This window comes from Vidua macroura, chromosome 6 (genome assembly GCF_024509145.1).
Source record: "Vidua macroura isolate BioBank_ID:100142 chromosome 6, ASM2450914v1, whole genome shotgun sequence".
In the NCBI taxonomy this organism is placed as follows: domain Eukaryota; kingdom Metazoa; phylum Chordata; class Aves; order Passeriformes; family Viduidae; genus Vidua; species Vidua macroura.
The window spans coordinates 58271378-58297940 of NC_071576.1; the positions used below are offsets into that span (position 1 = coordinate 58271378).

General features: G+C 40.2%; 2 protein-coding genes, 1 long non-coding RNA gene and 1 other non-coding gene across 7 annotated transcripts in view; 1 reads left to right on the forward strand and 3 right to left on the reverse strand.

Annotated features, from left to right (window-relative positions):
- Nucleotides 1-9197, reverse strand: part of ZNF143 (zinc finger protein 143) — a 38273-nt gene extending 29076 nt beyond the window's left edge. For 2 of the 3 annotated variants that reach the window (XM_053979277.1, XM_053979275.1), the window contains exon 1: nucleotides 9106-9197. The gene's annotated coding sequence lies outside the window, so the exon portion shown is untranslated. Of the gene's footprint in view, nucleotides 1-1030; nucleotides 1175-9105 lie in introns of all 3 variants that reach the window. The other variant, XM_053979276.1, reaches the window with a different exon arrangement.
- Nucleotides 9198-9500: 303 nt separating this feature from the next.
- Nucleotides 9501-26558, forward strand: LOC128808543 (uncharacterized). 2 transcript variants are annotated; one of them, XR_008437488.1, is made up of 5 exons: nucleotides 9501-9767; nucleotides 15408-15547; nucleotides 25204-25330; nucleotides 26035-26134; nucleotides 26260-26558. It is a non-coding gene; the product is annotated as an uncharacterized LOC128808543 (long non-coding RNA). The 2 variants fall into 2 exon arrangements; XR_008437487.1 differs by having other exon boundaries at nucleotides 26035-26558.
- IPO7 (importin 7) overlaps nucleotides 10840-26563 on the reverse strand; it is a 34566-nt gene continuing 18842 nt past the window's right edge. The window contains exons 11-25 of the mRNA XM_053979747.1: nucleotides 25657-25733; nucleotides 25198-25314; nucleotides 24325-24414; nucleotides 23642-23807; nucleotides 22732-22892; nucleotides 21777-21905; nucleotides 20152-20218; nucleotides 19948-20073; nucleotides 19556-19653; nucleotides 18068-18163; nucleotides 17160-17380; nucleotides 16851-17056; nucleotides 16309-16515; nucleotides 15839-15955; nucleotides 10840-13721 (exon numbers count right to left, since the gene is read on the reverse strand). Of these exons, the coding sequence (XP_053835722.1) occupies nucleotides 13624-13721; nucleotides 15839-15955; nucleotides 16309-16515; nucleotides 16851-17056; nucleotides 17160-17380; nucleotides 18068-18163; nucleotides 19556-19653; nucleotides 19948-20073; nucleotides 20152-20218; nucleotides 21777-21905; nucleotides 22732-22892; nucleotides 23642-23807; nucleotides 24325-24414; nucleotides 25198-25314; nucleotides 25657-25733 (1976 nt within the window). The 3' untranslated portion in view covers nucleotides 10840-13623. The remainder of the gene's footprint in view (nucleotides 13722-15838; nucleotides 15956-16308; nucleotides 16516-16850; nucleotides 17057-17159; nucleotides 17381-18067; nucleotides 18164-19555; nucleotides 19654-19947; nucleotides 20074-20151; nucleotides 20219-21776; nucleotides 21906-22731; nucleotides 22893-23641; nucleotides 23808-24324; nucleotides 24415-25197; nucleotides 25315-25656; nucleotides 25734-26563) is intronic.
- On the reverse strand, nucleotides 23963-24132 carry LOC128809619 (small nucleolar RNA SNORA23). The gene has a single exon (XR_008437798.1). It is a non-coding gene; the product is annotated as a small nucleolar RNA SNORA23 (small nucleolar RNA).

Below are 26563 nucleotides of genomic sequence, written 5' to 3' on the forward strand. Positions count from 1 at the left end.
TCTCTGTGTCACCAGTTCATGTTCAGACCCACCTTGGAACTACATGCCCCACGAGAGGCTGAGCACTGGGGTCCTCCCAAACACCAGCCCCCAGCTTTCACTCCCTCTGCAGGGACACAGCAGCTTTGCTCTGCCACTCTGTTGTGCAGGGAAGAGAGCCCTCAGCCAAAAGGGGACGTGCTGCTCCCTTCCAGGCTCTCCTCTTTCTCCCCACTGGAGAACACTGACTAGCCAGACAGGGCTGGAAGATGCAGGAAGGAAAAGATACAGAGCTGGCCTGTGCTGCAGAGAAAAGGGTCAATCTATCAGAGGTAATAATGCCAAAGCGTCACTTGGTAAGAGTGATCAAATACAGAACAAATTGCCAAGACAGGTATGGACTCTTCATCCTTGTAGAGGTTCAAAGCAACTTCACACAGCCCTGGTTAAATGAGACTTGCTTTCATCAAGCCTGAACCAGATAAATTTCTGAAAGGCCTTCCAACTTCACCTGCTCTCTGATAATCATTTCAATAATGCATACATCTACAACAGCATCACCTTGCTGTTCATGTATCATCCACCCTGCAAATCTACTATCCTAATGTTTTTTAATTTGCTTTGCTTTTTCAAGACCAGTTGGTTTTCACCAAACTCAAATCTCTTCCTTGCCTCCACTTCAGTCACTCTCTTCAGTTTCCATCAAATTTGTCTCCATCATTTTTTCAATCTGAATCTCACCAGCTTCTTTCCCTAATCCATATAATTGCTTTTATTCCTCTGCATTTGCATCAGTAAGCTTTTTTCTTTTAATCTCCTGTCTGCCAGGAGTTCTGTCAATAAAAATCTAGGAGAGATTTCCTTTACCCACTTCAAATATTGCAGCTCATTAGTTAAAAGCAGCTGAAAGTAACTATTTTTAGGAAAAGCCAGGAACCCTGGGGTGGAGCCTACATAGCAGCTTGGCAAGATTGACACATGCGGATTCTGCTTCCTCTCAAGAGCTGTCTCACAGAAAAGACAAGTCCAGGATCAGTCACGAAGTACTCACTGAAGTGAAAACTTGAGAGTTGACTTTGTGAACTCTTGCAAATCTTCACAGATCATAGGCAAGTTACAACTGTCAATTTCCAAAGGCACGTCAATGACGATATCTGGGCAGACTTTCACAAGGACAGTAACGGATCTTGCATTCCTGAAATTATTAGTCACCAAAACATGTCTATGGTATCCATGCAGAGAAAATCTTACCATTCTTTTAGATGGTTCAAACACTTCTCACAAAAAAATCAGCCTGAGGTAAAAAAAAAATGGACAGAAAATCTCTGAACTGGAAAGAGTGTGTGACCACAGGCAGCCACCCCCCCCTCTAGCACTGATCCTTTAAACAGCCATCCAGCAGGACACAGAGGTGCAAGCTCTTATTAAAAAAAAAAAAAAAACAAAAAACCAAAACCAAACCAACCACCACCCCCTGCAAATTACATGAACAGAAAAAAATACTCCCAGACACACATTAAATTCTCAACACTTGGAAACCAAAGGCATGTGAGGGGGAAAGGATGGTTAAAAACAAAAGATTTTTCAGGAAGAGTTCATCAAGTTGCCTATCTAGAGAGCACCTCCTGTAATTTTTCCTCCAGCACTCAAACAAATAGAATTTTCTGGGTGCTATCACTTGTTTTGGAGAAAAGATGCAATGTTAGAAGAAAGGTTTTTATGTAAACTCAATCTAGCAACTGGAAACAGGAATTTCCACTAAAAACTAGGAATCAAGGAACTAGAAAATAGCAGGTGGTATTCAGGCAACTGAAAAGCAAGGGAAGAGCTGGCAGAGGGCATGGCTGCTCTGGAGCAGAAAGGGGGTTTGGGGCACTTGGGAACTCCAGCAGCTGACAGGACAGCACGATGAAAGCCCAGTGTGGCTGGAAAATAGCAGGAATTCCTCATTTAAAGAATAACTGTACCACTGTACTGCTGGACAAAGGAAAAATCCTGCAGTGACAGTAGCAGAAACGCCTCAGAGAGACAGAGATGATGCTTTGAGGATGATTAATGGGAAATGGAATAAAGTTTGTAATAGCAGGCATGGAAGAAAATTTACTGTTACAAAATACAAACTTAGACTGTGCAAACAAACTGGGGAAGAATGACAGGAAAAAAGCTACTCTAGACATTCAGCAGCCTTGTGATTGTTCACTCCCCTCATGCAGACAGCACTGAGAAGTTTGAAATAATATGCATTTATTTCATTTGAAAAGAAACATCACTTTTATTTTTAATACACTTCTAAATAATGTACAAAACCACTGTAATTTTATAAAACTTATAAAAACAGCAAATAAAAACCAATCAAGAAGGGCAATATGGCAAATAATACATAGCCTCACAATAGTGAAACTTTTATTAAGGAATTTTAGAAAACTGTATTCCCATGTTTGGCAAAGCTGTATCCCAAAATCAGTTCAAGTAAGTCCACAGTGTAACATAATTAAGTTTTTCCTGAATTAAATACTGCCTACCTTAGGGTCCTTAACAACTGATAGGATTGCAAATATCAGTAATTTCACAAAACTAGTCTGAGCAACAAATGTGTGAAAATTCAAAAACAGTACCTACAATTAACAAACTGGTTAAATGCACTTCAATTGATAATTCATATGTGTTATAGCCTTCTGAGTCTCAGTGCAAAAAAAAAAAAAAAAAAAAAAAAAAGTCTGACAGACTGGAAAGCTGACTATTTATTCCACACAAAGTTTTTTCAGACAACCCAAGAAGACTTTTAGCATTTCTTCCCCCACTAATTACATAAAGGCATTTGTCATCTTTAAGCTCAGAAATAGACACAGGAGAACTAGGACTCTTTTTACAATTTTACTTCTGCTCCCCTACGTAGCTACATGATAATCTTTTCCAGTATTAAGCAGAAATCTGTAACAGGGTCAGGAATTAAATCTAGATCCTGTGGGTGCTTTGATCAAACACTTCAGGAGATGTGAATTTCCTTCTTCATCAACAGCCCTTACCTTTTCCAGGACTTTACTGCACTGAAAAATTGGGGTTTGTGCTGTTGTCAGTCTGACTTTCAGTAAATAAGTGTAACAACTACTTGATGTTGGGCACTTCTTAATTGCTATGTGCTTTCTCACATAATCTCTATTTCTTTTACTGTATTTTCTCCAGTTTCTTGTAAAGGCAAAACATAATTAAACAGCAATTTCCACCACATTAATCATCCACAGTCTAAAATGGAAACAAGGCTGAAATACAGAATGAAAACATCTCCTACAGAATCTGGTAACATCAGTTGGATTCAGATAATTTAATAGCAAATCACACAATCACCTTCTAATTTCCTACATGGTAAAGAAGTGTTGTGAATGATAAACCACAGGCCCTAAGTCTTGTCCTGCAGAAAAACCCGACCAAGAGTGAGAGCACTGTCAACTGCACAAGCACAGCATACACACTCTGAAGCAGCCAAACTCAAGGCTCCTTTTTATTCTTTTTACAGTATTTCAACCTTTCTGTTCCACAAGAGATACATCCTAATAATAATGCAGTTCAAGAGCAATTCACTGCCACAGTATTTGGTATTTCTTCAGAAATGAAAAACAAATGCAAGACCAAATTTATCATTGCCTTAACCACACATCAGTCTGACTTAAGTGTGAGCAGTGAGCAGCCTGACAAAATTACTTCATGTTCCAGCAGTCTTTTTCCCCCAAAAGTCATTTCCATACATTTATAGAGCAAATGCTATCAACAAATTGTGACTGTTAAAAAGTATTGACTGATATCAATGCTTGCATTTTTTAGATTAAAAAATTGGATTAACCAGTGCAAATAAAGAATATTTACAAATCCTTACTCTAACTAATGAGATTATGTGTATGTGTGTATTTTCACTCTGTCAGAATGTGAAGGTTGCTATTATTTTCGAAGGTATGGCATTTAAACACAGGAAGATTCAGAAAGTCACCCACCAGGAAGTCCTACACATGTGAGAACACTCAGGCTGATCCCAAATGTGACTTCTAACTTGACACATTTCTTGAATATATTAGAGAAGAAATTACTGGTTAATGAAAGGAGACCAGAGGAGTTCCATCAGCACGTGAGCTGTCAGCAGTGCTGACAGAAGCTGAACTCCTTCTGCAGCTCTGGGACAATCATCTCACAGCAAACACCCAGTTCCATGACCACATTTGCCCTGGGTGCACTATTCCAGCAGCATGGCTTCCTGAGCCAGAGGTTTGAAACAGATTTGGGAGTCTTCCACAGAGCCAATTCCAAAATCCTCCATGGAAGCTGACAAGCAATTGAGACCCATGCAGCACTGTTTGCAGAGGTACAGACACCAGGATTCCAAAATTTTTATATTAAGTACAAAAGAACATATGAATGCAGCTGGTCAATGAGCAACATGCTAATGACTCAGTGATTATTATTATTATCCGTAGTAGTACCCAGCAGCAGCAGTCTGGCTTGAGGAAGAGCCACCCCTATAATCTGTCCCAAACACCAAATTCAAGCATGCCTGAAACACCCCTGTATCATTAGGAATGCTGGGCTGTGTGCATGGAATGCCTTGCAGACCTACTGTAAATGCAACTGCAGAACTAGCCTACCCAAACAGCCCAAGTTTCTCTCAACACAGGTGGTATTTCTTGTTCATTTCTTCTCTCCTGGCCAAACTTGTATTATCAGTGCTCAGGCATACCTTCCTTTCTAAAGAATCTCAAACCCGTTTCTTTATTGCAGCCTGACTTGTAATAGATTACTTGTGTTTTAATAGTTAAAAAAGGTTTGGGTAAGTAATCATAATGTGCACACTCGGAAAAAGCTGAATGGCAGGTGAGCTGATTTTCTGAGAAAACTTAGAATATCATTAACAAAGATGATAAAACCCCAAACCTAAAGTAATTTTATAGGACATTTAGTGAGATAAAGTGTTTAATTCCAAATTGATTTTCACCCTGGAAGTATAAAAGGAAACAGATTTAATGCACCTAGTAGATGAATCAGTGTGTGTTTAAAACTACAGGCTTTTGTTTGGTTTGTTTTTACCATCAAGTGTATATACAGCTAAAATATGTATGCAGAAGGCAACCAGCCAATGCATGTCACAACTGTATCTAAGTCACTCCTAGAAATGAGCAGCGATGCCTATTTACACTAAAAAATATATACAGTTAATTTCTGAAACACTTCATGGGGCTACTTATCCCTTAAATCATAAAACCTCCAGTTATATTGGTGTTTTAAATAAAACTGGGAACATCTGGTGATTAGATGTACAGTTAAGGGCTAGAATTCTGAAAGAAACCGAGATCTACCATTTCTATTATTTTACTTTCATGCCAAACAGACTCCTAACTTTTTAACTGTCAAGCAATCACAAAAGTCTCTTATTTACATCACCAAAACAAATGAATCCTGGCCATGCCCTTTCAAATCCTGCAAATCCACTGAGACTGCCAACAAAGAGAGGAATTTTGAGTGGGTTGTTTTGTGTAGCTCTGAGTTAATTAGCAATCTGGTAAGTACATTACAGATGTATCAGCATTAGCCATGACAGTTAATGGCAGTGCTTTAGCACAGGCTTGTATTTCAGGAGCTAAAGGGGCAGCCTGCTGGATTGCCAAAGCCAGATTACAAACAGAACTTGAAACCAAGTACATCAAAATACATCCTACAAAACTCTGTGCAGCATCACGTTAGCTATGTATGAATACACTAAAAATATGAGCAAACCAACTAACTTGCAAATACAGACCCATCTTCCCATTCTAATCTGTCGTCAGAAACGAAGTCCAAGAGTATTAAGCAGGTAACACAATTTTCTGCTCAAGCGTATACTGAGGGAAACATTCTGCAGACAGTAAAATACAGACCAAGGTAAGCGTTACGTCGTTTTAAGTGTAACTCTGATGTCAACCTTGAAAATTGCAAAACCTGCTGGAACTGTAAATTCCCTTTGAAACTGAAAATTTCATTTATTTAACAAGTGTTATCTTGGTGGAGCAAAGTACAATCCCACTATACAATTAAAAACCAGCTATGCAGCCCAGAACATTTTAGCAGACTAAGTGACTGGAAACATCTAATTTAGTCCAATTTGGTTTGGAGTAACTGATCAATGATCCCCGGTGCACAGAAGGGGAGAAGCAAAATTACATTCCCTTAAGTAAATACAACTAAGGGCAGATCAAATTACACTTAGGTACAGGCAAAACCCCATAAACCCCAGTGTGCTGAGATGGGTCACCAGGCTTCCTTCCCCTCCTCCCTAGAAATGGTGTCCACAGAGAGACACCTCGCTCAGACCCCTCTCTCCAGGCTCAGAACAAGAGCTCTGCACACCTCAAGTTACAGGAACTTGCACTTCAGAGCTGAACTCCTGGGTTCAAGAAGAGGAACCATGGGTTTGGATCGTAGTGTATCTTGGGGATCCATAAGCTAAAGAGAAACCTTCCACCCATCTTTTGGGATCTTTTGTGATACAAGCCACAGAAACAGACTAGTCTTTACCAGGGGCACTGATTTCCTCGTACAGAGGAGATAAAAAACCAAGCTGTCCCCAATTAATGCTGAGCAAAAAGCATTGCTGGTGAGCTGCAAGAAACGTAGCAGCAACACAGGGAAAAGGTCAGTGAGGGGCAAAGCAAGGCTGGCCTGGGCTGCTGTGCTATGTACATACATGTCAGAGGCTGCAGGAGCTGTAGGAGGTATCACGGGAAGCACAAACCACCGGGATGGCCAAGGAAGCAGGGACCAGCCAGAATGCAGACAGGAAAGAGAGTAACTACAAGAGCACCACCAAGATGGGTCCCACCTTCCTCATGAATATTTGCATTCTGGCCATTGTAACACCTGAAACTGGAAGAATTGCCCTGATTATCTGTGTGTGCAGAAACCCATCCAAATTAATCCAAGCCCTTTGGAAAACAATTTCCATCACAGGTGCCTGCTAACGAGTCCACCTATGCCGAGCATGTGTTAACCCAAAACTCTTCAGGTGAAGACTCACACGAAATAGCAAGGGAAGACCAACATCCTGTAGGGTAAATGAAGCCATCCTGACCAAACTAAAGCCGAGGAACTCTATTTATTATCCCTGTGCCCATCCCACAGAGCTGCACGGGAGCAGCCACAGAGGCAGCAGCCAGCACTTGGACCTGGCCACTGCTCAAACTCCTGGCAATTCCCTTCTCCCGGACGGTACAGGTCAGCAAAACGTCCACTGAGCTGAAGCAGCACACAACTGGAGATATTCTTAAGAAAAAACAAATTTATAGCCTAATTTTGGCACCCATTACCAGGGACTATTCATCACTTGACTATAGCTGTGCCTGTCTCCGGAGAAAAGCATTAAAAGCTATACAAGAATGAAGACAGTGTGACTTTCTACCTAAAGTTCCTTTTACACTGTTTTAAATATTTGCTTTGTTTCAGCCTTTAATATAAAGCAAAATTACCCTTCCTCAGATAGGGCAGTAGAAATGAAATTCTAATCACAATGAGAACAGTTTAAAGTAAATTATTAAATCAATTTGAAATACACTTCTCAAAACTCTTTCAAAATGTTTATTTTTACATCTCATTTAAGCTGCAATCCATTATCAAAGCAATCATCTATTATTTGACCACATATTCCTGAGGTTCCTTTTCTGCAGTGATACAGACAAATCGCTTTTGACACAAACACAGCTTGAAAGCTCAAGGCATTAATGCAAACTACAAAGAAACAAGCCATGAAAACACGGCTACAGCGTACTCTGCCATTCTAAAGCTGTATGGCAAACGCACAAAGCTAACAATCTACCATGTAAATGTTAAAAAACTGCTAGTTCAGCACAACCTTATTTCATTTTTCAGGTCCCTAAAAGCTACAACAGAAATATCTGGTATACAGTCGGCCAAGAGGGCTGATGGGACAACATTTGATGCAGACTCTCAATAAAACAAGAAGAAATGTTTGCTCTGAAAGACTGGAAGATTGCAGTCCCTGTGTCACCGGACTAGAAATACCATTCCTTACAAATACCGGTATCACTCTGCGTATGATGGCAAAAGCAATTCTCTGACAGTTCAAAATGAAACCTTAAAAAATTTAAAACTTCAATAGAGCTGCTCAACCGCAGCCTTGTTTTAACAGAAAAATTAAACTTGCACGGTTTAACTTGCACATTAAACATGTCATTTTTCTCTGGATGAAAAAGCACCACAAATAAGGCCTTATCAGAAAACAAAATAAAAATCTTTGCGTTACTGCAGGCCACTATTCTAGAGGAGCAGCTTCTCGTTATCCCGTTCTATTAGAAGCTCTAGAGAAAGAAGAAAAAAAAAATGAAGGGAACGACAAGAGCAATAGTAAAAAAAAAAAAAAATTAAAAATTGAGGAGAAAAAAAAAAAAAAAAAAGGTTAAAACGCTTCTGCATTTTGTCGAGGTGAGCGAGATGCAGTAAAGCAGCAGGATTCCAGGAGGCCGGCCGGTGCCAGCACCTTCTCCCGTGAGAGCGCGGCCAGGCCGCGCCGCAGCCCCGCGGCTCGGGCAGGCACAGCGGGTTCGCCTCCGGAGCCTGCGCGGGCCCGGCCAGCCCCGGCCGAGGCGGCTACATGCCGCTCTGCGGCCGGCAGCATGGAAACATCGCCTTCCAAAAAAATAACAGCAACAAAAAGCACGTATTTAAAAATAGGGAAAAAAAGAAACAAAAAAGAAAAAAAAAAAAAAACAAACAAAAAAAACCCAAACAACGGGGAAAATGCAAAAATTTGTGAGTCCCCCCCGATTAAGGCACGGCGGGCGGGGGGCCCGGAGCGCCCCGGCCCGCGCCCCCCTCGCCCCCCGCCCGTGACGCAGCGCCGAGCGGGCCCGGGGGGGCGGCCCGGGGGACCCCCGCGGGCCCGGCGGGCGGGGAGGGGCCGGGCGGGCCCCGCGGAGCGGAGCGGCTTTATCGCCGCGGCTCTGCCGCTCGGGTCGGTGCCGCCCGCGCTCCGCTGCCCCTGCCCGCCTCCCCGAGCACCGCCGGCGGGCGCGGCGGGCGCGGCGCGGCGGCCCCGTCCGGAGATGGCGGAGGGAGCATAAGGCACACTGGGTAAAAGCACATTTATATACGAACCTCGCCGAGAAATTTTCCAACAATTCCTCCGTCCGACCACCATGCACCAGGACAGGAAACGGCCGCTCGGCGCCGCCCGCCCGCTCGGCACCGCCCCGCGCCCCGCGGGCGGGGCCCGGCGGCGCCGGCTCCGCCGCTCCCATTGGCCGCGCCGCGCGCGCCGCCGCCGCCGCCGCCCGCCATTGGCCGCCTGCGGGCCGCGCGCCGGCGCCGATTGGCCGCGCGCCCGCGGCCCCGCCCCGCGGCTTCATGGCGTCGCGGCTGTGCCGGGCGCGGGGCCGCCGCCATTTTGTGCAGCGGGCGGCGAGGCGCCCGCGCGCCAGCGGGGAGCGGCGCCATTTCCTGCCCTCCCCCGGCGCGCGCCGCGCGGGCCGGCAGCGCCTGAGGCGGCGGGCACCGGCAGCGGACGGTGAGGGGACGGGCAGCGGCCCCCGGGCCCCCGGGCGAGCGGATCCGCCTCGGCCGGGGCCATCCGCGCTCCCTTGGGCCGTGCGCGGGGCCCCGCGGGGCCGCACGGCCGGGCCGGGGACAGTGAGCGCTCTGCTTTTCCCTTCGCGGCCTCCTGCCGCATTAGCCCCGGCTGCCATTCCAGCCCGGCTCTGGGGGAGAAGGACGCTGTGTTAAAGCTGTGCTTGGAAGTGTTATCCTTAGGAGATTTTTAGGTATGGAAACGTGTAATAGTCCCACGTCTCCCGGTGTAAGGCGAGGAAAGCGTGTTACGGTAAACTCAGCAGGTGATTTCTCAGAAAACCCTGTTGTGCAGATGACGCGAATTGTTCCCATTGATAGGTCCGTAAGCCCAGCTCTGATGGACTTACTGCATGTTCCTGAACATGAGAGATGTAAAAAAAATTACGTTTTGCTCCGGAATAATAGTTTGCAAGTCTTGCAGTCCAAAATTTTTTGCAGCTGTACAAAAAAGCCAAAAAATACTTATTCCCAAACAGGCCTAATGGCCAACAGCTTTTCTTTATAAATTTACTGTTTCCTAATTATAAATTTTAAGGCAAATACAAGCTGCAGGCATCAGTTTGTTTCGAGGTACAGCAGCAGTGAAGTACCCAAGATAAAATCCTGTTTCTGATTTGCCAACTCCCCTTGTATTAATAGATTATCATCTCTGCAAAATACTACAGTCTCTGTTTCCCATTCTGAAGTGCTTTATGTTTCCACCATCAACAGTTTGCTATGAAAAGCAGAAATACACAAACCAGTGACACACCATTTAAGATAAAGCTACATATTGATTGAAAAGTAACTGATAATCAGCAGCAGACAAAGCTTTTCCACCTGGCTCATTCTGGGTATGTAGAAGGTTCCAGAGAGAAAATAATTAAACCTTAAAACTTACCAGGTATCCATTACTAGGCATAATTAAAATCACCTGCATGTTTATTGGCAGGTAGTCAGTAGTTATTCCACTGCAGACTTGATAAATCTTGCAGTAAGAGTCCTAGCTATAGGAGATAGGAATAGAGCTTTGTGGTACTATGTTGATATATATTAATAATTCTTTGAAGATAGTGATTAAGGAAAGAAAATATTAACCCAATATGTAAGCATTTTTAAAAACGGCCTATTTTTTATATTTAGCACAGTTGAAGAGAACTCTGGTTGTTGCCTAACATTTGTTTGGAGGAATATTTTGGAGAGGGAAATACAAACCTGAGAGCTGTGCAACTCGAGCGGGACTCTAAGGATACATCTACATTCAAAACACCACACTGAAATAAGTGAAGATAAGGATTTGCTTTTGATGTTTATTAATCCAAGGAGATCTTCCATAATAGAAAAAAAAAACCAAAAAACAGAGGCTTTAAATTTCCCAGCTCTTCCTTTAGAGTTGCATTATCCTTGAAAATGGAATGGATAAGTGCAAGTTCTAGGAGGAAGATCAGTTTTTAATTTGACATAAGTGTATCACTGAAATTGATATATTGCATCACAAAATGCGCTATCACCACCAATAACAATGCAAAACTCTTTTGCAATTTCTATAAATACATTTCTTGGAGCAAAGGAAAGCAAAGTTCTAGACCCATTCTTAAAAAAGATGCTCCTTGCTAACCAGTCTAGTGACACATAAAAGCACCCTTGAAGTAAGACTGTATTCCTCACACCAAGATAGAATTCTTCCCTTGTGACTTGAAAAATATAATTGTTCCGGAACTGACAATAGCACTAAAATTGGTGATTCCCCCCTATATTTTTGTCATCTGCTTTATACATGAAGCCTTCTCACTGCTGCTGCCACATCTTCTGGCAGGAGGCCCAAAATGGCTCACCTGTCCTCAAAGCTTCTCATGCATTTTTAGGATGCATACGAAGGTAAGCAGATACCCAACCAGCAGATGTTCAGAAATTATTTGTCAAACTGGGTGTTCCCAAGCAATGTAAGCAGAAGGCATGCTGGAAGCACATCTGTCAGCTTTTTCTACAAAAATAAAACCCTGTCTAGAGATTCCCTGGGGGCCGGAGCACGCCTGGACATGCCCATGAGTTAGAGTCACAAACCCCCAGGTAAGTTCTGCTCTGTGCACCCCCTGAAGATGCACAGCAACTACCCCAGGTCTCACACCACCACGAGGATGGATATTCCCACCCATCACAGGCTTTTTCACCTCAGGTGCTTTGCTTTTCAAGTGTCCCTTTGGTACTGGGGCAGGGCTCCTGTCCCACCTTGGCCCCCCGTGCGCAGGGAAGCGTTTGCCGGAGCCAGGCAGCCGCTCTCCAGCGGAGAGGCTGGAAAACCCCTCCCGCTGCCTGGGAAGCGCCAGCACCAGCGGCAGGCAGAGCGTGGGGCTGGGCAGCTCAGCAAGGAAACCCCAAAGCACCACCAAATCCTGCTACTCTGCTGATGCAAAAAACCACACCACACAGACCAATTTTCTGAAGACTGCATTTTGAGTATCATAATATATATATATGTGCATTTCATTTTTACAGATAAAAACTCAGTTTATTTTTAACCTGTATTTAAATTTTGGAGGCTTACATTAAATTAAGGTAGCTTGTTTAATATCAATTGTAACAGCAGGTGACATTTTTATATAAAAACAGCCTAAAGAAAAAAAAAACAACCCAAACATTTGATTTAAAAGACCTGACACCAATGATCTCAAGGCAAGATCAAACGCCAATGGATTTGCTTTTAGAAAAGAAAAAGGGGGCATTTAAGCCAACCCATTCACAGCCTCTCCCTGCTGGCTTCTTCATACAGTGGTTTTGATAGTGGTCCCAGAGGGAACTGTATTTTGCCTCTCTAGCTAAAATACTAGTTACTATAGCAACTTTGAAGGAAGAAAATTGTGGCTTCAAAACTGAAAGATTGGCAAAACTTCAAATACACTGTCTGGATCAGGCAGACAACAGCACACACTAATGCTGCAAGTGCAAAAAGAGGGGGAATGAAATGCAGGAGTGGTGCACCTGCACTACCATGAGCTGGAAAAAGAATATTCTGCACAACTGGGGGGGAAAATTGCAATTATATACCATAGCCCAGATCAGCCAATGATACTGTTGTTTTTAATAGATTGCATATGTAGGTGTTTCACCCATACACTTCAATTGACCTTAAGAACTTCACATCTCATTTACCTGCCTTAGAGAGGATAACTTTTCTTTGTGCTTACAGTACATATTTGTTCAATTTTCTAGCTTGTACAGTGAGATCTTTAAAAAAAACAAAGGACACGGAGGGTGTTGCTATTTTTTCTTTAGCAGCAATGAAATATCACTAACCCCTTTTTACATATCCGAATTCAAGTCACAACCAGAGGTGACTGTACCACAAAGTCACCAGGTACAAAACTGCTAGTTCATTTTAAATTAATAACTTGAAATTATTTTCCCCAATACATCCCTTATTTTTTTTATTTTTATAAACAGCAAACATTTTTGCTATTTTGTACATAGGCTAGCAGGCTTGTTTCAATATGAAAGTGCTAATTCATTTACAGATTTATCAGTTATGTAGTGCTACATTAAGTGTCCAATATTCTACATATGAACAATCTTGATAAATGGAAATGATGAAGATTAAGTAAGGCTATCTGATTACCTTATCTTATTTACATTAAAAGAATAGACACCCAGTAGTAGGGATAAAAGGGAAAGAAACTGGGCAAATACTCATACTGCCACAGGTGTAAAAATTAAGTCTGCCTTCTAGCTTGTACTGTAAATGAGACATTTTAAATAGTCCTGCAGCCCATGTCTAGTTTTTTTTCCTCAGAAAAAGAAAAGCTGCCTTCATGACATCCCCTCTTGATTTCCAATCTCCAAAGTGTGTCATTTGAAGCTTTAAATTCAGATTCTTCCTATCTTCAAAAAAACCTCTGGTTTGCTTTCCAGTATCAGGTTGAATAATCAGGTCCCACTTCTGGGGCTTTTGTCCAATCTATTTATAAATTAGTTTAGAGTGAGTTGTAGATAACATGAACCAGTTCTGGAACCACTATTGGGAGGAACACAAGCTCTTCACTACAATCACACAGTAGCAGGAAAAGTGATAATTCAATTCATTCCTGGGGCAGGACCTCCAAAATTAAATGAAGTTGGCACAACTGGAGCATTGAATTTGTATCCTCCATGCTTTTCAATCATTTTGGATTCTAAAACAAAACAAAACAAAACAAAACAAAAAACAGAAGGAAGAAGTTTTAGTGTGTGTGTAGGGGGTAAGACAGACCAAGATTCTGTGACTGACCACTTTGAATCTCTCAGAGATACAGGTTTAGCCTGGGGTTACCCAACAAAGGAATCAGCACAAACAAGTGGAAATGTGCCAGGCCCCAAAGAACAGATGGACTGACTACTTATTTTAACTTCTTAGTATTGTTACCACCAGACTTTCATGAATTTGTACTTTAAAAAGCCCACACTTTAGCTTTTGGACATGACTCTAATTTAGAAACAGCACCTGAATGAATACTGCACTTATGAACTTGGTAACAGGCACACAGTTCTTTCTGGTTAACATCAACAGACTTGCAGTCAAATCAGTAACAGAGCACACGTGCAAAAAAGCAGTACACAGATATTGGCTAAATTTTTGGTGTTCCTATCTCAATTCAACAATATAAGCAGAAACCACCACTGAAGCAGAAGAAAAAGCCTTTTTACACATGCTGCTATCCAAGCAGGTAGTTTGGACTTTAGGTTACAAAATAATGCTGAAACTACCAAGTTGATCACTTTTCATTTTCAACCAAACCTTAAGATCTTTAGACACCTGAGGTGCACATATCCATCACTGTAACTACCAGTGATTGTTAAGGTGTCTGATTTTACCATCCTTCAAACACTGCTGTAGGACAGGTATTGCTGTAAAGCAGTTTTTACAATCCTAATACATGGACAACTGAAAACCAGGTTGGTAATTTAGGCTGTACCTTTACTACAATCTAGATTATGCAGAAGGTGGCTTGTATTATTCCCAGGCCAAGATAACACCACTTATTAATGTCTTATATTGGTCTTAGAGCTTTCTCCTGAATCAAAACAGTTGCAATCTTTCTTGGAATACAGGTCAGCTCATATTATCTGGCAAATCTGCATTTTGGCTCTGTTTCTTTGGAAACAGGCCACAAAGATGTTGCCATGGCTAATGGAGCGTGGGGAATTCCTCACAGCTCCACAGAAGAGAAATCTCTCAGCATATGGAAATTCTTCTAAAGTACAATTAGAAGGGAGAACTGTATTTCAAATCCTTCTAACAGGATGTCCCCATGTGTGCTAAGTGGCCTAAATGTAGTATCAGTGTGCTGTGATAGTAGGCAAGAATTTCCCATAGGGATCTGGTTGCTTAAGTTAAACTTTACAACTTCTCTGAAAAAAAACAGTACAAAAACCCAAACAAACAAACATACACCTCAAACTTTTGTCTCCATAAAATGCAGTAGTATAAAGTTACATCAAATAATGTCTACTGCTTGACAGGGGTCACAGGGAAACTGTGTTTTATAACCATTAAAACTGGATCATTCTGGACACAAGCTTTGTGAGGTGAATTAGGCTGTTCTCTCATAAAAAGTACTTACTAAATGTGTATTCTTACTACCAATCTTTTTATTGAAATTTTTATGAAATTCCATTTTGAAATATCTGTAGCAATTGCTCACTAAGACAGAGGATATGAGGTTGGACTGATCCCTCAACATCCAGTCTTAATTTTACAGTGTTGTATATATTGGCTTAATCTCAAAAGGGAAAACCAAGAAAAAAGATAAACTGAATACAGATTAAAAGAATCTGTATTATATGTAATACTTAATAGGCTTAATGATGTGGCTTTACAGATAGTACTACTTCCATAATTTAGTATTCTCCTAGCCACAGAATCCTTGTCTATCCCAGCTGGATTACGTGACATCTCAGGAAATCATTCATCAGCCACTTGATGTGTTTGTTAACATACCTGGAGTTCATCTACCTTCAGGTAATCAAATAAATTGTTTTCAAATCCAAGCAATTAGGACAAATATTTATTTTTTTTTCCTTGGCTACCCTCCCCAAGTGCTTCTACCATTCCTCCCACCTGTGGTACTGCCACCCAGTTTGTGCATGGAGGCTTTGTGACCTGACAATTCAAAGAGATTTCAAACAACCCTGTTTTGATGGAGACATTATCAGGCTTGACTTAAAGGCCTTTTCTGGATCATGCTTCTTGAGCACACCCAGGGCATTCAGAGAGCAAAGGAGGCATTACTGGTCTAAAGGGTGCAAATACCGTGTGCTGCCCGCCGCTGATCTGCCAGGGTCGCTATGTCCTGCAGCTGCTTCCTTTGCTCCTCGGTAAGGCCCTGTGTCAAAGCCTGGTACCACGCAGGGTTACGGTTCTGAATTGCTGCAGCACAAAGAAAACATAAGCAAAAGCAAAGTGTTGATTAAAATGTTCTAGAACTCAAACCTTACTCACTCACTGCCATTTTAATAATTTTAATTCTGTTATGGTTACATCATTCAAGACATTTAAACACTAGTACAGCTTCTGACCTCTTCCCTACCACTATAAATTCATTCAAGTAACTCCCTCTGCTATATAAGTTTAACAATGGCATCTCCTCACCAAAGAAATAAATGGTTCAAGCATGTATTGGAAAGCCTGTTTGGAAGTTTTGAACAACTTCTACTTAACAACAGTGTATAATAAAGCTGAAATGTAACTTGTTGGCCAGGAAAAGAAATACAGTTACTTACTCTGAAAAATGGTTTTAAATATCTGATATTCATCAATAGGGTTATCTTCATCATCAATAATCGTGGAATAACCTTCCAAAGCAGTCTCTTCAGCATCATCTTCTTCCCAGTCTTCATCATCTCCATCTTCACCTGCCTGTTTTGCTAGAATTTCTAGATATTCTTGACCATCTTCATCAATGTCATCTTCATCACTCCCCAGCTCCTCTGAGTTAATTATAAGCAAACAAAGGTTTATCTTGAGAACAGCAAGAACAATTCTTCAGAAATGTGGCTAATTAGATAAAACAGGCAGTGAAAGTGGTAACTTGTGGGCTGGAAAGGGGGGAACTCATTTAACTCAGCTCTGGAAGTCAGGTTTTAAGAGGGAGTAGAAAGCAAGTCAGATAGATTTAAAAGTTGGCAAAAGATGTCCAGTGTTCTACTGCAGTGCTTCATTTTTGGAATTAGGATACTTAGAAGAATTCCACAAAGGAACTCAGTATCTCCATCAGAAAAAAAAAAAAACAACATGCAAAATAACAAAGGTTCCGTCTCCATACCTGTTTCCTCATCTTCTTCAGCTTCATCATCATCATCACTGTCATTTTCGTGCTCTGCATGACAGGCATATGCTCTTTTCAATCCATTAAATAAAAGGATAAAAGCTGGCAGGATCTGCCCAGCAACTTGATTTAAAACCTGTGGTATTTGCTCCAGATCAATAAGAGCACACAGGCCAAGCACACACATCTTTCTGTCATGAAGTCTACAAAACAGAAGAGTAGAAAAGTTGCAAGTTTTGTCACGATTTACAAGCAGGTCATACACAGGTTTATCAGAGACTCATCTCCAGAAGTACAAACACTTACCCCAGGAAACAGTCCACGTCATTAAGCCACTGAGTTATGAAGTGATTGGTGACAGGCTCCACATTATTGGGGAAACGAAGGTTTTCCAACGTGTTTAATAGTAAATGAGGATTGTAGTACAAAGCAGCTATGGCAACCTGGAGGCACATGGTTCGCAGCTCACTGGTTTTCACTTCTCTGGTCAGTCTCTCCAAGGCGGCTTCCACAAACAAGGGTATGCACTGGACAGTGAGAACATTCACACTCAGTGATCAAAAATAAAACTTGTCGTTCTGTACTTCAACAGTGTGGCACATAAACACAGATGGCATAAAACTGAGTCATTTTTAATTGCTAGCAGAAGTCAGATACAAAGATGAAATGAAAATGTGAAAATATTTAATCACATGGATTTTGTGACATCCTGCACAGCAAATATAACTTCTGGTTTTATAACCTTGTGTATTAAAAATGGAAAATAGAGAAAATGTGTACACTAGGAAGTCCAGAAAAATCAACTTATTCATCTCTAATTTCATAATGAAGTCTCTAGTCCTTCTATTACATTGACTGGATTCTAGGAACTTCATTCTTCATTATGTCAAAGCTATGAGGTTGACAGAATAATTTTCATTAAATATTCACTAGAATTAACTTAGAATGCAATTAATTGACTTTTTAGAACCAAGATGCTCCTGAGGTGGCACTCTTCCAGACTCATGAAAAAAACAGAGTTTTGCAGTGTCCTAAATTCTGGAGCCAAAGTGTGCAGGAACTCTGCAGTGCTGTCAATCAGTAGCACTGACAAAATTATCGGTTGCACCACACAAAGTGCTCATAACAAAACTCATCTTAATACATAATCAATTCATACTACACAATAAAATAATTTAGAAGTATTAGTTTTAGCAACCAAAGTCGTTACCAACCTGATCAATGCCACGCCCTTTACACTGAAGAATAATTACTTCTAACAGCTTTGCTGCATGACATTCTGCATCTTCTCCAGCAACTCCTGTAAGGACCTGAAACACAGCCGTTACTGGTGGTGTATCCCCTCAGGGAGTATTCTCTATACACTGCTTTGCTTTGAAAAGCTGCTATGAATCTACGCCCTCTAACAATGCCAGCATTAACAGCCATCAGTGAAGCAGCCAGATCTACAGAAATGGCTCAGCATGACAACCAGAGACTGGAAACTGCAGAAAGTGGGCAAAACTAACCAATTGTAGAAATATTCAAGAACTCTACGGGTGCTGAGCCTACCACAGTTACTGTCAAAGCATCAGCTGTCGTTTTGCCAAGGATTATTTCCATACACAAAAGAGAAACTTTTCTTATGCATCAATGTACTGAATTTTGTAGAATTTTTATTTACAAAAATGGGATATCCAGTGGAAGACCATGCAATACCTAAAACTTGTGTTAAAAATTCACTGTGCTCAGCTAACCCTAATCACTAAGTGGTCATGATGTTATATGTAACATACATTTTATATGCAACATTCCAAGAAATTACAACCACCACATTTGGCCTGGTTGCAACTTGTTTTCAAACAAAGGCTGGCAAGAGTTATTCACTAGTATTTACAGAATACTAAAATAGTTATTCACTGTAATATTTAAACATCTTCAAAATAATTACTCAGGAAATACCACGGGCAGCACAGCTGACAGTTCACCAAAGCTCTAGACACCACACACCATATCCAGGGGTGGAAAACTGAAATCCCCATATATTACTATTAGAGATGATAAAACATTAACACACACCTTATAAAAAAGTATTCTTTTCCTAACATGGTGCTAACACTCTGGAAAGCTGTGTATTCTACATTTTGACTGGACAAAGAAAGCCCAGTAATACAAACTAGAATACAGAAACCCTGCCCAAAAGTGCCCGGACTGAGTCAGACCAACTGCATTCTGCTCCCAGCTTTCACCACTGACGTGGCACAAACTTGGGAAAACATCTTCCTATTCCTGTCCCTTTACCTTCCATTCCTGCACCACTTATTTAGCTAACAGGTGTCAGACCTTCAGCACACATACAGCACGTGTATCCTGGCCATGGTGAGGCTACAGATCCCAGATGGAAGAATCCACCTACCTTTTACAATCTATCTTGCATGTCCATATGCACAAAGTGTATTGCACCAAACCTGCTTTGTTTATTCTGCTTTTGTTATGTAGTATTTATTTTTCCCTTCTGCCAAAAGCATGTATCTGAAATTTTGATGCAATCTTTTTAAATTTCTCCGCAATAACTTAGTAATTTTGGGAATCTTAGAGGATGTTAGATAGCAAAATGCTTTAAAGAGCAGAAGTCAAAAGCTGCTGTGGAAAAAAGTACCCAGTTTAACACGGTTATTTCTTCAGAGATGGCAGGTTTTGTTACCACACAGGAATATACTCACCTTCTTGCACATACTGTAGATCATTTCAAGATATTTTGTGTCTGACAGAAGTGTATCTGTATCAACAGTAACATAATTATGCAAGAGAGGCATCATATCTGTATTAAAAAGAAGGATGATCAGTTAGGTATCATCTGCCTTCTATTAAAATCAGGTTAAAATCTGTGTATTAATAATTACAGTTCTTGCTTAATGTGTGCCAAGATAAGCGTGTGCAAGTCATACGTGCCTTAGCAAAACAAGTCTGGTAGCAGCAACAGCAAGATAAAAATACTTCAAGTGTAATCTCACTTGAGTGTTTTCCTGACATTTCAGTCATGATGCAATTCATTGTATGGCTGAAATCGCATCCATGAAACCCTCTAGCTTCCCAATTTATTTATATTACTTACCAGTAAAATAATCAAAACCATCCTGCTGGAAGACTTCAAACACAAGAGGAAGAAGCTGCCACATTTGTGCAGAAACCTGTTGGCAGGTCAGACTATGAGCCAAGGAAAAGATCTCCTCGTAGAACTCTAAAACAAACAGAATCTAGGTAAATAGCATGCCAATCCCATGTACTTCTAAAAGTAAGCCAGCAGAAGTACAGATACCTAATACATGCTGCTGCAAAACTGTTCCAATCACTTGCAAACAGATCCCTTCCAGCTGCTGGGTAATCTGAAAAAAAAAAAAAAAACAGGTAATGACTATTTTCAATACTTTGGAGTTGAAATTAAACACATTTTAAAATTTGTCAAAGCAGCTTCTATATATAGAATATAGTTTTTAAGAACTATTAGAAATGTCTCACATTTTAGAGCACTAAATGTGTAAGAGCAGCACTCAGCTAAGCATATGCAAGATAGTGTTCAATACAAGTGGTTTTTGAATATGGAAGAATCTCATTATAGGGTATCCTTTAAAAAGAAAAGCCTGACTAACCCTCTACACCAGATCAGCCCCATTAAAACACTGTAAGCAAATATCAAAGGAGTAAACAATGGAAATCACAGGAGGTATTTCCTGTACCAGAAAAGAAATTAAAACAAAAAAAAAAACCTCCAAAAAATCGTAAATACCAAACCACTTCCCACGCCTAGCTTAGGATGTTCACATGGTATGGAGACCATCAGTGTAAATGCTGGTCCTACAGATTCAGTCAGTGCTCCCAATTAGTATATATTAGTCCATGGAATAGTGAACAAAGCAGTCATTAGCCTGCTGAGGGCACTCACCTTGCACAGGGACAAGTAAAGGCTGAGTTTCTGGTTTTAGCTATGCAGAACAGGGTTTGAAAGTAACCTGCTAAATACCTTATCTCTTGTAACACTGGTCATTCTGTGTGAGATGTCTCAAAATATTAATATTTACTGGTCAACATTTTCAAACTGAGCCCCTCAAAACTAGCATATTGTTACACAGAATTTTAATTTAGAAGGCAAGGATATGCTGATAAAAACAAGTACAAGCAGCTCTAGCAACAACAAAATGAGCTGAGCTGGTCCTTGGTGTGGCAGCACTGAATTCTTAGGAATTCCCTTGGGAATTTGATGCTGCTTCTTTAGTGAAGTCTTCAGAGCCTTACAGTTTAGTACTGAACTTTTCAGTCACTAAAAAACTATAATGTATTTATTAAAAGACTGTAGCTGACTTTGTCAAGAAAGATTTTAATCAGAAATAGCATCTTTTGAACTGGCTGTACTCTGGACAGGAGTGTCTCCATTCAGTACACGAAAACAAAGATAGAAGTTTTAATCCCAAAGGAAAATTCCCCAGGGCAGATGTGGCAGGTAAAATCCCCCATCTCTGAGCACAGCCACAAGAGCTGTATTTACCCACATCGATTCTGTCACAGCGAGCAAACCCAGTCAGCAGAGTCAATGTTTGCAGCTATGTGAAGCTTTATCTGTTTTGTTTGAAGGGCAGACCTCATCAAATCAGATGTGTGTTTTCAACTGAACTGAGAGAGCTCCACCTGCTACAGACACATTTGAACAAGAAGCTGGATTCTTACGGGAAATCCTGTGGCAACATTTATGCTCTATTGCTGCATGCATTGCATTAGAAAAGTGACCCACTCTGTTACAACTTGGCTACATGATAAGTATTTCACTATTTTCTGTTTTAACATCTTTTTGGCCAGAAGGACAGTTTTACAGCTAACAATGCTAGGACTACAAAAGACTTACAGTGTTCTTAGACCATACATATCAGCTTGAAAGTAATTTTTACTTACTTCCTTGTGATCTTCAACTACACTGAGAAGTGTATCGATAGTATTCAAGATTCCCATTGCTGTCACTGCTTTGTCATCGCTGCCCTCTTCATCTGGACCAGTCTGGATCACCTGGTTAAATGTCATTGCCTGCACGTAATAGCAGAAACACCATAAATATGTCATTAAATTGTGATAATCTGGCACTCTACACAATTTCAGAAGGACTTCTGCTGAGAAAATGTGTACAAATAATAGCAGGTGATTGCTCTGCTCCAGAATTTCTTCTCAGGATGATAAAAATTGGATGTTAAACCATTGGAGCTGTCACCCTTTATCTACTCCTGAATAAAAATATATAAATGACATTATGTCCCATGCAAAAGAATACATTTTCCCTTGGTAAGTTCTTGTGACACAAGGTTTCCTCAGTAGCTGAACTAGACCAGAACACTTGGCAGGCATTCCCAGAGAGGACACTCTAACAATTCCATTTTAACTCCAAGGCCTTTAATAGGGAAGCACTGAGCTGACCTCTGCTTTTGCAACCATTAATACAACTGGCTAGATATGGCCATTCAAGCTCTGAATTTCTCCTGCAGATTCAACTTTGTTTTCACACCAAAATTTTCAATTAAAATCTACTCTTTAATTTAATATTTTAAAAGAGACAACCTAAGTGACATTTTAGAGACTACCTAAAACGTGCTACCAATCTCATGATTACCACTATCAGGAGGAAATATGCCAAGATTTGGCAAATATTTCTAGAATTGTTCTTAGAAATTTCTACTTGGTCTAAGTTATGAAGCCACTTCTGATGAAAAACTGTCTAAATGTAGAAGAAAATTACTTGTATCAATGCACTTAGAATGGAGTAACAACAGCTATTAACTGATGGTCAAACTCAACTATCAAATTTAAACACCAATCTTTCCCATATTAAACATCTTCCCAAGCCACCATAAAGTCTCACCAAATGCTGTGTCATTTCTACTGCAATTGGGGTAACTTCTTCACTATATTCACAGATCATCTTCTGAATCACATTAGTAAGATCATCATTTTCAGTCTCTCTTATAATATGAAGCAAAGCTTGCATTACAGGTCTAATGAATGGAGTAATATATTCTTTAGCTGTAAAACAGGTGGAATGTTTGAATTAACATTCTTAGAAAACCACAGATGAGTTTAAGAACCTACACCTCAAAGAACTTTATTTAGTGCTTCAGCATTAACAGGCCAAAACCATGAGTAGAATAAATCATTATAGCAATGAACAAATTTTAATAATGTATGACAAGAGGATCGAAATTAAAGTATGAAAACCACAGCACTGCAGTCTGAATTAATAAAATACAAGATTACTGATCAATGCAAATGTTAATTGAATGGGAATTGGTACATATACACCTTTGTCAAATTACCTGAAGTATTAAACATATAATTTATGTTTGCTTTGTGGCTTTTATGCCAGCTTCAGGAATACTAAACCATGTAAAACCTGCCTGGATCAAGACAGCCTTTTTTTTTTTTTTTTTTTTTTTCTTTAAATAAATTTTAACATTAATGAATATATGCCAAGACAGATATTGCCACCGTATTTCTGATTCAATTATTAGGTGCTATAAAACTGGATTTCCTGTACCATGAAGCTCTTTACCATGTTTTAATAATCATTATGTCTTATGTTAAAATGCAATTTATTGTGTAATTTATTTTAAAAAATAAACTTTTCCAGCTGAAAAATTATAGCAAATGATTACAAGTTACAATTGCAAGAGGGAAATTAACATCAGGGAAGAAGAGAACAAGTCTGCCTGAATATCACACAGTTAACACCTATTTCTGTAAAGCTTCCTGCAGCTGTAAGAAAAGGCTCCTACCTTTCTCTTGATTACTGATGAGAACTTGAAGAGCTATTGCAGCTTCCACTTTCACAGGCATTTCCCTATCATCTATCAGACACCTTCTCGTGAGTTCTAAGGCTGTCTGGAGATTCTGGTCACTTTTAAATTTGACTTCACAGAAATAATGGAGAACCCAGCAAGCCTGAAAAAAAAAAAAAAGGACATTGAAGAAATTCAGAGCTGCAAAACCTACAAACAGGAATATCAACTATTTGTATATCCATAACCTACACAAATCGTTGAATCTGAGGTGCAACTCCTGCTGAATAAAGATACTGTAAGAGTTTTCAGTGATGAAGATGTTTGAGAGTGTGGAGGCTGGTCAGTGGGCAGACATCACTAAACCAGTACTATGATCTCAGGTTCATCTTTGGCCACAGGTTTTGTGTGAGCAGTACAGTCTATGTGCAAAACACACACAGACCCTACCACCAGACACAGATGGGAAACTGTGCACACAGCGCTGCAGCCATTTCAAAACTACACAGGGGCTATCTATAATCACATGTAAAAACTGGTACTCATCCCTGGAGTAAGTGTACCATTTATTATGAAAAAGGTGCAGAAAGGAGAGCATCTGTGAGAGGGAAGAAGTTGCAGATTTCTGGATTCTTCAGTTGGAACAGCGTATCTCACCAGTAAATGCCACACTTTCTTACCCGTGCTCTCATGTAACCCAGCTCACTGCTGAAGAGAGGGAACACATGATTCTGCAACATATATTCCATCTGATCCTTATAGATCTTTTTCTGTCAAAATATGAGGGGAAACACATCAGTTTAAAACTTCATATAAAAATGTATTTCTATCCCAATAAAAAAGACACACATGATAAAGTGTGAAGAGTGTAACCCTCAGACTTTTCACTTATCCCTTTTTTGAAGTCTATTATGCAACAATAATCTCCTCTATTAGTAGTTGAACTTGGATCCTACACGGGTTTTAACAATTTTGATAATACTGACACCTTTTTTCCCCAGCCATTTTTTGACCCCAAGAGACACCTTTCGGTTGGCAGCACATTGGCACCAAAAGTAAAAGTGGTCAGGGAAACTGCTTGGAGCTGTGGTCCAAATACAAGTCCATGCCATGCATCTATTTTGCTACCATTTTAACTGGGCAACATCTCTAATTTCATTTTATTTCCTCTCTTCTAGACACAAAAACCAGTCCAGTAAATAAACAGCCTCCCACTGGATGCACTTTTTTCTCTTCTTCCACAAAAAAGGGAATGTAATTAAGTAAAGCACAGAAATGGTGTAGTAATTCTCACCAGAAGCACATAACTTAAAGGAATTTAGTAATCTGAACTTGAACATGACCTATAAAACTTTGGTAATTAAGTAATTAAACTGACATTAAACCCAAAACAATTAAGTTCAACAGCTTAAAAAAAACTGGCAGCAATTCAGAAACTTGTGAACTCTGAGCTATTTGCATTTCTTCTAAGGCACTATATGTTAGAGAAAGCATAGGAGGGGCAAAAAAAAAAAAAAAAGGATGAATAGAACAACTAGATTTGTTCTGCTTACTTTTAGGAGAATTTCAGCCAAAGAACCAATCATATGTAAAGCACCATCTTTCTTGCGAGGATCAGCATTTGGCTCCGTAAGGATCTGATAACAAAAGCCCATTGTCTTCTGCAGGACCTAGATTACATGGAAGGTTAGTCAAAGTATTCCAATCAATCTTCCCAGGTACCATTCTCTGTGCTCTGAAATGCTACAATATCTAACAGCTTGCTCCAAGTCTGGAATTTGGGCAATGTTTTATGTCTTTGTTATAAACACACCATATTCTGTCAAGAATGGGCCCTAGGGGAATTTGCAAATACAAAAAATCATAAATAGACCAGTGCAAAATAAATTTGGAATTTCAAATTTTAGCGTATTATGATATGAGAGGAAAAAAGTAAAACTTTTATTAACAGCTTTCAGCAAATAAACTGAATTTAGCTAGTGGTATTTCAGTATAATCCTTGAACAACTCACCTCTTTCCTTTTACTACACGATGTAAACAATAATGTCTGAGCAGCAGTTGTTGGAGAAATGAAGTCTTCAAATACATCTGTTAAATAACATTGTAACAGTTTTAAATTCCGGTCCTTTACTAAGTTCATGATCCCAATGTATTTATCCCATGAAAAAGAGAGCACCCTTCAGGTGGTAAATCCTGCTTTCTAGCTAGAGATATTCCAAGTCCAAAGAGTAACACGTGGTTGGATACATATGTTTCATGTTTTTCATGATGACTGCCTCCACATGTCTAATTTGAAGTTCTATGTCTCTTATTTTTAATATAAATATTTTTTAACAGTAGAAGCAGACACAACAGTCAAGTTTTGACATGGATGTTATTTGCTCTACAGGCCAGCACAAAGAATTAACTGGGTTAAAAAATGCTCCATTTCTCATTTCTCTGCAGAAGAGGATTATCAGAGCCTTGTGTAATACCTGTAGTGTTTACAGGTATGCCCCTGACCTGAGGGATAAAAACTCCCAAACCCCTCAAGATTCCTTGTTCTAGCCATATAAACATTCTTAGAGAAGGGAAGAATTTGTTCAGGGAGTCTGAAGTATTTTTTTGTTCCCAGCCTCAGAGGACTGCACAGACTTAGAATAAACTCCAGCCTAAAGTAGCAGAGCACAGGAGGTGAAATGGGACAAGTCTGGAATGCCAGGCTTACTCCATAATGTGTCATTTAGCACTGGGGTAAATCTGCTCTGAACTGTGCCATGGGTGAAATTCCCTAAGAAATCCAGGGCCTGAAATATTAACTGTTTATGGTGTAAGCTTTAAATGACATTAAATTTATGTAGTTGTTGCTAGCAAGACCAGCACTGTTTGACTTGCAATAAAAACTCTGTAACTGTAAAAATTAAATACTTTCACAAGTG